The sequence below is a fragment of the Arachis ipaensis genome, chromosome B10 (assembly GCF_059453495.1).
Source record: "Arachis ipaensis isolate K30076 ecotype BB chromosome B10, ASM5945349v1, whole genome shotgun sequence".
Lineage (NCBI taxonomy): Eukaryota > Viridiplantae > Streptophyta > Magnoliopsida > Fabales > Fabaceae > Arachis > Arachis ipaensis.
The window spans coordinates 9,192,009-9,204,746 of record NC_142435.1 but is presented as its reverse complement, the minus strand read 5'-3'; the positions used below and the strand labels follow the sequence as shown (position 1 = coordinate 9,204,746).

The window sequence follows — 12,738 nt, the reverse complement described above, 5'->3', positions numbered from 1 at the left end:
CACTTATGGTATACAATATAAAAATGAAACATGAAATTACATGATTGCTGTAATTGACCAAAGCCGACGGGTAGAAATTATTCTCTCGATGTTTGCAATTTCTTTGTATCTATATACCAATTCTTAGGCCTATTTTATGATTAGTATAACTGGTTTATATAAATCAGTAGAATTATTATAATTGTATACATTATAGATATCTATCAAAATTTTAAGCGAGTCTAAAAACTACTCAGTACTTGCTGAATAGGTGAATATGCAGCTTTGTACAAGAGAAACATGTAGGGCAGTCAGTCAAAATTCATGAAAAACGGTAATCCACTCGCTACATATGCCTTTGACAAAAGCAACAAACTCAACCAACAACGTTATCTTTTCTAGTCAAACACTGGTTATCCAAAAGTATCAGCAACTACCAGCGGCAAAAACCCAATTCCTCCACCCCATCTTATCTAGTTTTATCTACGTTGAAAATTATTAGTCTCGAGAAACCATTACTTTGAACTCAAAATTCAGTTGCTGCAGACATTGACATCTCCAACTCCGTCCACACTCCTTTTGCCCTTGAGAATTTCACTAAGAGGTTTGGGGTCCTGAAAATCAGGTGATGTGCTTTTGCAGTGAAAACTTCCTGCAGCCTTTTTCTTCTCTTCTCTAATTTCTGCAAGGCTCTTGGGTCCTGAAAATGTAGAGGACTCGTGAACAAATCTCCTTTGCTTGAAAACTGGTCTCCTGGAGTCATTAGATGAATGAAACTGGCGTTTAGCTGGCTTTTCTCTATAATGCTTCCTTGGCCAATGCTGCTGGGAATTCCTAAATAACCTTGGCTTGTTAGCAATTGAAAGAGTTTCAACCTCTCCAATGGGGTCTATAGTGGTAAGTCCCACTTGCGATGACAATCTTCCCCTTAGTCTCTGTTCATTGTAATGCCTTTGATGCCTTTCCCGGTTTCGAACCATCAAAGAAGAGGATTCATGTCGTCTGATGAAACTCGCATCAGGTGGACCACTACTTTCCCTTCGTCTTCTCAGATGGTCTCGTAGATCTAACTTCCCATCACAGGTAGCTATATCGCTCATCTGAATCCTTTTCCTAGTCAACATAGAATCTAAGATTATATCACTGGAACAATCATAAACTCTTCTGCCATTAGCACGAGTAAGATCTCTATCTAAACGTCTATAATCATCATACATTTCTTGTTCATACAGGATGTCAGCTTTGCGGCACATATTGTCATACTCAACTGGGTTCTCAAATTCATACCCCAAGTATTGTTCATTCAGTTCCTCATGTTCCCCATCAGGAAGATATTCAGGATCCTCCTCATAGCCCAAGTTTGCCGATTCATCATGAACAAGAACATCAAATCCAGGGGATGATGATTCCCAACGTTCATCAGGCTCGATGTGACCATTTACTTGCTCCTCTGAACCCTGCTCACTGCATCGTTGAGAGATGTTATCAACAAATCTTCCTTCTGGATACGGAGACTCCGACCCTGCAACTGTAGCTTCTTCATACTCAACAGCATATGTAGGGGAATCACCTTGCTGTTTAACATATGTAGGGAAATCACCTTGCTGTTTAACATTTTTTGGTAAGGATAGTTGAAGATCTTCCTTAGGTGGAGGCTTGAAAGTGGGCAAAGCCTTTGGGGCAGTTAACGACGGGTTCAACTGAGTTTCAGTTGTTGATGGGGCAGTTCCTGACAACACCTTATTCTCTAGGTTGGGTGGATCAGTGCCTCCTTTGTCATTCTTTACAGGCTTTACAGTGAAATGGCTGTCATCATGCCCATGCAAAAATGAGCATCTGTCGCCTTTATTGCAATATCCATTGAAGAAAAAATAACAGGGAACCATTGTCTTATTTGCAGGCACAGCAGACTGTGTTGGCTCAGATGAAACTCCAGTCTGGCCATCCAATGGCTGGAAAAACAAAAGGAATTAGTTGAAGCAACAAACAGTAAAAATGAGCCCTGATCACATTTAAAAAAAAAAAAATAAAGAATAAAAAACTCCACTGATTCAAAGAAACCAACAACAGTATCAAAGAAGCGAAAAAGAGACGGATTATGCAAGCTGAGGTTGAGTACTCCAATGGAGATAAAAATTATTTCCTTCCTTGCAATTTACATTAGAGAGTCATTTCAAAGGATTAAGAATGAACATTTGTTATATTTGCCTATTGAGAATTATATACATTCCATGTAACATCAATACTGGGTCTTTGATCTGCAACCTCACATCACAAACTACTTACAACAATGTTTGAGCTTGCTGTGTTAGTTCAAGCTAGCTTCAACCATATTCAACCATGTCTCTGTGTACACTTCAATGAGATTGGAATAGACCGATTCAATACAAAAAACAACTATTACTTCAACAACAGAAGCCAACAAAGGAACAAAACAATTGCAAATCAAGTTGGAAAGGATACCACAGTTTCAAGCATTTCATACACACGCATTAAGTTTAAGTTTAAGACCAAAGGTAGCTTGCGGCAAACAAGTCGAAATAAAATAACAAAAAGCAACAATGGTGGAAACATACAGGGTGCCTGAAAGCACATGTTGGATTAAGGCAACTGCCAGATAACCAGTACCAGCAATCCCTAGGGTTAAGCCTCGCAATCTCATTATGCCGATACTCGCATTCAGCTCCCTGCAAAAGCAACACAAACAAAATGAGCACGAATGACACCACAACCATAAACAAACACATACAGCATTGCAAAACGCATCAAATGAGTAGTGCTACAAATCCTTCCTCGCATTTAAACAAATCGACACTTATTACCGAAAAGCAAGTGTTACGTAAAGTGCAGTTTTGTTTTGTTTTCATATTGTTACGGTAGGGTTAGAGAAAACGCATAATTGGAGAGAGTGAGAGAGGGAGGAGCAGAAATGGAACGAAATGACGCAATGCAAGAGCAATGGAAGGGAAGCGGAGAAAGGGGAAAATAGGGTTAGGAGGAATGAGAAGAGTGGAATGGAACGGACCTTCTTGCAAGTGAGGGGAGAGGCCAAGAAATAAACGCAATCGGTGTTGCGCATCAACGAAGCTTCGTCCATAGTCAAAAGAAAACACGGAGAAGGAAGAAGAAGGAGGAGAATGGGATCAGAGTTTCATCGACATTCCAAGTTTTGGAGGGAGAAGAGATCCATCGCACATAGGAGGATGATGACGATGATGATGTAATGCAATGTAGTAATGTTGTTGATGATAGCGAGTGACGGAGCGAGAAAGACAAACACACCACCATCGACTTCCCTTCTCTGGGCTTATTATTGGGCTCCGTCAAACAAATCTTCGGGCTTACATTGGGCCACATGTGGGCCCATCTTCCGACAGATCCACGACCTAAAATACAGAAGAAAGTGTAATTGATGGTTTGATTTGGGTGGGTTCTGCTGATGTCAGATGCAACCTTACATGGAAGGCGGTTATGTCAAAGATATATGGACAGATCTATCATTATCACGTCATAAAGCTTTTTTTTTTTAATTTTTAACTAATGGGGAATCGAAGTGGCAGTTTTCTATTATAATGTGAATTTTTCAGATTTTTTTAAATAAATTTAATACTTTAAAAACTTTAGAAAAATGTTCACTGTTCCTTCTTTACACACATAAACTAAAGAAAAGGTTTTAGAATTTAGTTTGAGCAAAGTATTATTTTTGTCCTTAATGTTTGGGGTAAGTTTTAAAATTGTCTCTAACATTTAAATTATCCTATTTAAGTCTCTAGCATTTCCGGCCGTCAATTCTGTTAACAGATCCCTAATAGCAGGATAAAATTGAGACAATTTTAAAACGTTAGGGACAAAAACTATACATAAAAATAAATTTTAATATTATCTTTCAATAATATCAATTTTTTTACAATACATAGTTATTCAATTATTTTTTAATTACATCTAAGTAAATTTCACTTAATGACATTACTTTTATTCTAAATAAATTTATTTTTTTATAATTTTACTCTTAAAGATTTTTACTCATCATAAAATGTTTGTAGAATGACTAGAATTACATTATTGTATATGTATAATTTTTTTTACAAGTTTATATACTAATCATTCTACAAACATTTTATGATGAGTAAAAATTTTAAGAATAAAATTATAAAAAATAAATTTATTTAGAATAAAAGTAATGTGATTAAGTGTAATTTACTTATATGTGATTAAAAAATAATTGAAAAGCTATGTACTGTAAAAAATTGATATTATTGAAGGATAAAATTAAAATTTATTTTTATGTATCGTTTTTGTCTCCAACGTTTTCGTCCTATTTAAGTCCCTAACGTTTTAAAATTGTCTCAATTTTGTTGTGACAGGACAACATTGAGTTAATTTTGAAATATTAAAGACTTAAATAGGACAATTTAAATGTTAAGGACAACTTTGAAACTTATCCCAAACGTTGGAGATAAAAGCGATATTTTACTCATTTAATTTTAATGTATTGTCCAATGTAAAACCATTTTACACCTGCATCCAATCACATAACACCACATTAACAAAAATAACTACCTTTTACATTAACTATGAATAATCATCCAAGAGAATAATTGTAATTGCATAACTGTATAAATCATTTTACAATGCATCAAAATTAAACTCAACGTTTAAATGGCAATAACGAGTTCGTGACTGATGACTTCAGTGTCTCCTCCACTTAATCATAATTCTAAAGAATTGATCAGCCTTTGCCATTCGAGATTCGATCTTCACATCTTCATTTACAGAAGATTATCTCCAACGAACAAGTTTTTGTTTCTTTTTGTTATTGATAGTCATTTAGTAAAAGGCAATTTATGATCTCCAATTCTTGTAACTGTAAAACGAAAAACGCTGCTCAAACAAAATGTTACAGTATTATTATAATTGTATACAGAAATGTACTTATTCATTGGTAGTTTTACTCTCATTGAGCTGAAAGAACTGTATTACTGTAGTTCTGTTGAAACCCTTTATTGATATTCATTCTAAACACCTGCGATTTTAAATACTCGCAAAATTGAGAAATACGATGGGAAAAAAACAAATCTCTACCCTCTGCTACTCTAGATTTATTGCATGTTCGAACTTTGACCTGTAGCCCTCTTCCAGAAGAAACCATTTTGGCATACAGATTACACAGCAAATTGGGGCTTGCCAAGCATGCTTCAGATGCTAGAAAATAAATCCTACAGTTACTCAGAATTTGTAAACCATTTGTTCAGTGTATCCAGCTTCTTTGAGTAAACCAGAAACCTGCAATAAATCAAGTAATCAACCGTAAGGTATATCATATGGACTCAGTAAACAAAGTCAGAAACATGCATCACAAACAGAAATTGATACCTCTCCTTGTGTCCAATCTTTGGCCTTCTCACCAGATACGTGTTTCATCATCCCCGGGGGGCCACACACCTGAAATGCAGGAGGCAGAAAAAGGTTGGGTATTAACTTCATATATATTGTAATAATAATGAAACTCCACACCAACCATCGCCACCATAACCAGTGACCTAAACCATATAAACACTAATGAACCAAAAATGTGAACATTAATATGAAAAGCAGAATGTTTTTGCAACGTAAAGACTCCTATTGTCCTAAATGTTCAAAACAACATTGTAATTACACTCATAAATCATGAAGAAGTGTTGTCTAGGAGAAAGTAACTAGTCAAAAGTAATCAGTAATTCTTGAAACGGTTGATAGTATTCAAAACTTAGCAGAGGAAAAATGATAGAGTAATGGGCCAAAATTTGTCATGGAATTGAAGGAGCTGTTAATATGTTAAAGAGAAGGGTTAAGAAAGGAAATAAGTCTGACTTCTGCAGTTCCAAGAGCCCGGGCTCAAGTGGAACCAAGTTCCTCTGGAGACTGCTTTATTGTAGGTGAAATTCTATCAAGATTCAAGGCTGATTATAGCCTCCATTTTCATTCAAATAATTCTTGCATGGGCAATTCTGAGGATTGTCCAAGGCACACTAACCAAAAATGCATGAGTGGGTATATGTTGAATACAGGCGGTAATTCCCATTTTTATTATCATTGTGCTCAAATGTGATGTGTTAGAAGGTACTTGTAAGGTTGATTCATATTAAAATTAAAGCATCATCTTGCTTCACATTCTATAGGAGTAACCAAGAGAGAGAGAGAGAGAGAGAGATGATTTCCCTGGAGGTTCAAACTGTTTCAATGCAACGAGCCATCAATTAAGGTCAAACACAGAGTTCCTTTAATGCTATGTCAGTTTAAGGTGCAAAAGTGAAACTCACAAGTATTAGAGTATCGTCAGCAGGAGCAGGTAAACCTTTCACAACCATATCCTCTGATATTAAACCTGAGCCTCCCCTCCAATTTTTTGTTGGATTATCAACTGTGTAGAATATCTGCAAAATTTGTTAAAAGTTTTAAAATAATTAAATAACAGTCATGGCTGAATGATTACCAATAGTAAATTTGCTAAAAAAGATCATTTTACCTTTAAGTTAGGGTGGGTTGCAGCTAGAACATCAAGCTTCTGTTTAAGCAGTATGTCATCTGGGGACACATTAGCATACAGCAATGATATCTGCAGTGAAAAGCCACTATAATCTGAGATATTCTCATATTTACCATGAATATATTGATAAAAGAAATAAATTAACCATATCTCATTCGTATAAGAAAACGACCTAATGTACATCCATCAATATGAATTGCACTCCCAGAACCATTTCAATAGACCAGAAACAAAAAAATGTGTTCATAATTTATCTATTTATAACATAAATAAAAGAACAGGGAGAGACTAGTTGTACATCACTGGAAAACACAAGGTTTAATACCTACCTTAGTTTTGTCATCAGGATTCTTCAATATCGCCTCAATTACCTGAAGCATTGGAGTAATTCCTGAGCCACCAGCAATCTGTGCAGAGCATTAAAAGTACAGAAGAAAATCAGAAATCAAACAGGTGTACTGTGGAGAGAAAAATGAGAGATTCTAACAGTTTATGCATTCATGTCATAAAATGTAAATGAAATATATTGAACCAAAAAGTGAGATGCAACAAGGTATGCATTTACCGAAGAAGCTTACCATGCCTATATGCTTCTTCATATTAGGGGTATATCTGAGCTTTTCAATGGGCCTGAAATCAACAATGCCTTCGTTATAGAATGTTCAAGTATGAAAAGTGTTCTGCAAACCTTGAATTGTTATTCCAAATGACATACCCTTTAACTTCAACAACATCCCCCGGTTTCAAGCTTGCAAAATGCTGACTCATTTTTCCTTCAGGATACACCTTCAACATATTGGAAAGTACATACATAAATGATCCTCAGAACTGACCGGCCAGATGATCTATGGATGCTACAAGTAAAGCCCATGCTAACATACCTTGATTAACAAATCAAAATATCCCTTGGCTTCTGGATCTGATATAGGAGTATACCTGAAGATTGCAACACAACCACTTTCTTAAACTGACCTCTATGGAATATCAATAGCAAGCAAGAAATAATTCTTATCTAAGTTCTACCATATGATCTTGCATTGGGTGGAAAGCTTTAGTATTTTATTCTTTCCTGAACTTTCCAATTTAGGAACCCCACTGTATCCCTTCACCCAATATTTGTAAATAACAGGTATATTTTGATAAATTCTTTAGTTGTACTTGAGAAAAGGAGAAGTATCTTATAAGATAGAAAATAGAATATAGTGCTGTCAAATCTCAATTTATTAATTTATATACTAGGCTGCTAGCTATGCAAAAAAATTTTAGTTCAATAACATAAGTGGAAAAGTGCATGCCATCTGAATGATTTTCAAAGGCATTCATCATTAATAATGCTCCAGTTATGTCTTAAGAGAGCCTTTAACAGGCATTCTAGAAAACCTTTCCAATTAATCATACTATTACTAAGGCTACCAGTGGCAGAAAGAAAAATAAGTACGAAAATGAAACACAAAATTCAAGCACTGATATTTAATATAAGAAAAATTGCGAATGTTTTATACTGAACATGTCCGGAATGCTACATCATCAGGAGCCACAATATAGAAAGATCTGTGGATGAAATGCACTTATTGTCTCAGCAGGAAACTTACGGACGTATCACATATTTCGGTTTCCCTTCAGCATCCTGTCCCAATGGAGCTCTGTGGTAATAAATATACATTCAATACACATTGTATATGGCCAAAACCTAATTTTATTTATATCAATAGCAATAATAAATTATCAACAATCTATGGAACCTTGTAAGAATGCAGGAAGCAATATCCAAACCCAACTTTTTAGAGGAATCAAACGAAAACCTGTCAAACACAGGAAAGAGACATAATCATATTAATACAAACATTTTGGTGAGAAGTTATATAGATATATTATCACATCTGTTGAAGTGTTAGCGCATATACCTGAATAGCTGGGTATTGTGACTGACTCTGGCAGTATCTTGCAACTTAAATTCAACCCATTTATCTGGATTAAGTGCTGAAAAGACAAAAAAAATAATATATCCCCGAATCTTATTTCTCATGCATTGGATGGGAAGCAAAAGTCACAGTACACTCCTAAAACGATAATTCAGATCAAATGGTAAAGAAATAATATCTTCGAAAACAATTGATCTGCACAGTTACAGATTAAAACTTTCTCTGAAGCTGGGAAGTGAAGGAGAGAGGGAAATATAAACTCACCAATATTTTTTATTTCCCCTTCTTCAGCCTGCTCTGAATGAACCTGCAAATATAAACACAACTTTATTACCAACATTTTCATCACTAAGGATGAGCATAAAGCAAACGATCATAACTCATATCAAAGAAGAAACAATAATAATTTTTATTTAAATGACAGTGTAAATCAATAGATCGAATAATCAAATGAACGCGAAGCTAAAAACGGGGTTCCCAAATGATTGGATTGGATCAGAGAATAGTCAAAGGGAAGATGATAAAAGCAAAATGAGAATTAAGAACGAGAGGCAGCGTACAAGGTTAGGAGAGGAGAGAAAGTAGAAGCAGGAGAGTCCGCCGGAGACGCCGGCGGCGACAGCAGCATATGGTAGGCGGAATTTGGCGGAAGAGTAAGAGGAGGAGGAGGAGGAGGACTTGGATTGGGCATTGAAAGCATTGGCGAATGCGATAGGCGTGGCCCTGAGGAACCTCTTGAGTAAAACTTCCATTTTCAGAGATTGGAGAATGGAGATCGAAGGAATGAAGGAAGGAACAAGATTCTTGGAGGAGTGAGAAGGGTTTAACACTGTCACTCACTCACTTTAGCTTCTCTTACAGCAACCTGCTTCAGATTCCAGAACGTGGGCCTCGATTCTCTTTTTTTGTCTCGTGGGCTTCAACCTTGCCAAAACAAAAATCAAACACGGGCTTTGATTGGAAATTGTTTTTTTTTTTTTTCAGTATAAAAGGTAAAAAATTAACCATGTTGGTCAGTTCACTCATCTGCTTAAATAAGTGTCGGGATTCGAATTCCATCTTATGCATATAGCAACCCATTGGCCAGCGACAAACCTTTAAATGGAATTCTAATTCGCGACGAATTAGTCTTTGGCCTATCAAACTGAAAATGTATGAATTTTGTCTTGTCTTTATATGCAGTAATCTATTGACCAACCACTTTAGATTAAATAAAGTAAAATTTAAACTCCTAATCTCTTGATTAAAAGACCAAATAATGAAGTACAAAACCACAATCATGTAGTTTCTTGGTTATCTTCTACTTATGTAAGAAAAATTATTTTATTTGACTTTTATAAAAACAAAAAAAAAAAACAAAAACTATGTGTTGGTTTTTACTTAGTGACAATTATAGTTGAACATTTGATATTGCATAATAGACATGGCTCTCCCAACACTTCACTGATTTTTTCATATTCAATATTTAGACTGAGACTATTACTTAAGAAGGAAGAGAATCTGTAATTATAATCGATTATGTATTTGTTAATTATATTTGACTCGACTATTTTTTTTTTTTTATAGTTGTTAGTATATTATTCGTTAAAATCTAACATAAAATTTAGATGTATTTAGACTTATATTAATATATGAAGTGATTTGTATGATCATGAGGAGAGTATAATATTTTACATAAAAAAAGGTATGTGTAAATTTGAAAGAAAATTGTTCAACATCTCAACCTGTACTACATTAAAAAATTCGATATTGATATATTGATGATATTTGGTATCTTCCATATGATTCCTAACAACTCCTTGTCAATTCAGGCATGATTTTAACTTATTTTTAAGTTGATTTTTTTGGTAGGTTAATGACCCACTTGGACATCATTTTCATCGGATGAAAAAACTTTTCAAAATGATAATAAATATACAAGCTGATATTCATCTCAAATTCTCAATTCTTGCTGATAAGTCTCAGGTGAAACCTCTTCTTCAATCTTATAAAATCAAAAAAATAAATGAGAAATGCTCGTTGGACTTATGTAGATAAGTTTCAAAAACCTAACCCTTTTTTGTTGACTTAGAAAGCTAACTACTTAGTTTTCCTTTTTGAAAATTTGAAAGTTTACTAAGAAAATTATTCAATATTTTTTTTTAAAAAACTGGAAAATAATTTTTAAAATATTTTTTTAAAAGTTAAACCAATACTATCTTAAATGAGCTTAAAAGTCTTTTCTCTTAAATGATTTTATTTGAGATTATATATTTATTGGACTGCTTGAACCATTTTAATTAATAGACTTAACATAGGCTATTTAAAATACTGTTACGTCATGTGTATATAAAAAATTAATTCGTAAATCAATCACTCATATAGAATACATGGTAAGATATAAATACATGTTGAAAATGAGTTAAACAATAAATGTATTATATTTAGGGTTTTAAAAACTGAATCGAACCAGCCAATTCAGCCGGGTTAACCAAGAACAAGTCCTTCGGTCGATCCAGTTGAAAGAAAAAATTATCTAGCAAAAAATTGGTAAGAAAATCAGCGATTAGGCGATAAACCACGTGAATGAATCCGACTTTAAAAGATTTTTCAATTCAGTACTAAATCTCCTAAAATGACATCATTTTAACTTTTAAATTAAAAAAAATCAAAACAAAACAATGAAACAGAGCTTCACCTTCTCTCTCACAAGTCACAACTAACCCTAAACCTAGATTCAAACCCATCAGCAGTAGCCAGCAGCCTCATCCCCCCACTATTGACGAACTCTTCTCCTCGACCAGAGAGTACAGTTGTCACTTCTCGAAGTTCTGCTTATTGAAAATTTATCTCTCTCTCTTCTATATATATATATATATATATATATATATATATATATATACACACACACACACACACAAACGTCTCTCTCTCTGCTCGGCGATGTTTTTCTCGCCGTCGATAAGCAGTAGTCCTCCATTGCGAACTCTTCTTTAAGATAATATTAATATGATTTTGAAACGTTAGGGACTTAAATAGGATAATTTAAATGTTAGAGATAACTTTAGAATTTATCCCAAACGTTAGGGATAAAAACGATACTTTACTCTATTTATATTTATCCTAACAGAAAATAACATCAAGATAATTCGAACCCTAAATCTTTTTTGAGTATATATATTCAGAGACTAATTTATTGTTCATTTTTTAAATTATTTTTATTAGTTGTATAAATTTTTGGATATTATTATGATTTATAGTAATTTATTTGATAATTACTTTTTTTTTATAACCTCCAACATTAGTATGATATTTTAGAATTTACGAATTTTTAAAATAATATAACAATAATCCTATTTATTTCTACTCAGCTAATAATAAAGAAGAAATTTATCAAAGAGAAGAGGGGAGAAAATTGATCCGATTAGGAATCGATTTTTTTAATTAATAGTTAGTATATAAAATAGTAAATAAGCAAACATTAAGTATTTGAATTCTTTTTTTTTAGAAAGAGAAAGAAAAATTTAAGAGAACAAAATAACTACTATGAAATTATAGATAATTAGTATATGTATTCGTATCTAATATGGGAGAATATAAGAAAAAATGTAAAAAAAAATTGAATATTTTAAATAAAAATACACATAATAATTAGTATAATAAATATTTTATAAAATTAATAAAATTCCATGGTTAATTTGATTTCAATATCGAAAATAATGAGTAATTATTTTACTTGCTTTATCCAAGAACATCTTAAAAATTAGTTGTACGGAAATTCTAGAAAAAAATTTGTAGTGACAGCAGTCCTCTTTGAATAGAATTATGTGCTATATGATGTGATTTGATTTTGGCAAGAGATCAACAAGCAACTCAAGTTGTACATGAGACAGATTCTAATAAAATTTTTTCTTTAGTAAATAATTGATAACACATGATCTTTTAAAATAGTGTTTAAGCTGAAATTGTAATAGAATTTGTGTGTTAGGTTCATCTTGTTTAAAAGATAGACAAATAAGTCATCAGATTCGCTAACTAAACATGGAGCCTTGAAAGCCGTAGAGTTAGTCGAGTGAATTCTTTTAGCACCATTCCTGGCCTGTTGCATTTGATGGAGATGGACCTTCTTTAAATGTTGTTTTTTCTTCCTATTCTTTTCTCTTTTTTTCTTTCTATGTCTTTTAAATTTTATTTTATCAAAAAAGAAGAATAATTACTCATCGATAATAATACATATTTTGTTGTAAAACAACTAAATAAATAAGGAAGATGTAAATATAAGATAGGAAATATAAATATAAAACTCTAGTATTAATGATCACCAATATAATT

At 33.3% G+C, this 12,738-nt stretch overlaps 2 protein-coding genes across 3 annotated transcripts; both read right to left on the bottom strand.

Moving 5' to 3' along the window:
- Positions 1 to 265: 265 nt before the first annotated feature.
- On the bottom strand, positions 266 to 3,274 carry LOC107620069 (zinc finger CCCH domain-containing protein 32-like). 2 transcript variants are annotated; one of them, XM_088505230.1, is made up of 3 exons: positions 3,005 to 3,274; positions 2,556 to 2,666; positions 266 to 1,931 (listed from the first exon to the last, which is right to left on the bottom strand). In XM_088505230.1, the coding sequence occupies exons 1-3, from the start codon at positions 3,074 to 3,076 to the stop codon at positions 513 to 515; spliced, it is 1,602 nt and encodes a 533-aa protein (XP_088361356.1). In that variant the 5' UTR covers positions 3,077 to 3,274; the 3' UTR covers positions 266 to 512. The 2 variants fall into 2 exon arrangements, with proteins under 2 accessions (XP_088361356.1, XP_088361358.1); XM_088505232.1 differs by having other exon boundaries at positions 2,802 to 3,005.
- A 1,590-nt stretch (positions 3,275 to 4,864) lies between these two features.
- LOC107622866 (FAD/NAD(P)-binding oxidoreductase) lies at positions 4,865 to 9,307 on the bottom strand. The gene is made up of 13 exons (XM_088505227.1): positions 8,988 to 9,307; positions 8,692 to 8,734; positions 8,410 to 8,485; positions 8,248 to 8,307; positions 8,098 to 8,148; positions 7,387 to 7,441; positions 7,221 to 7,291; positions 7,084 to 7,135; positions 6,835 to 6,912; positions 6,485 to 6,574; positions 6,279 to 6,392; positions 5,353 to 5,421; positions 4,865 to 5,262 (listed from the first exon to the last, which is right to left on the bottom strand). Exons 1-13 carry the CDS (start codon positions 9,177 to 9,179, stop codon positions 5,206 to 5,208), a joined length of 1,008 nt encoding a protein of 335 aa, XP_088361353.1. The 5' UTR covers positions 9,180 to 9,307; the 3' UTR covers positions 4,865 to 5,205.
- Between the last annotated feature and the right edge of the window lie 3,431 nt (positions 9,308 to 12,738).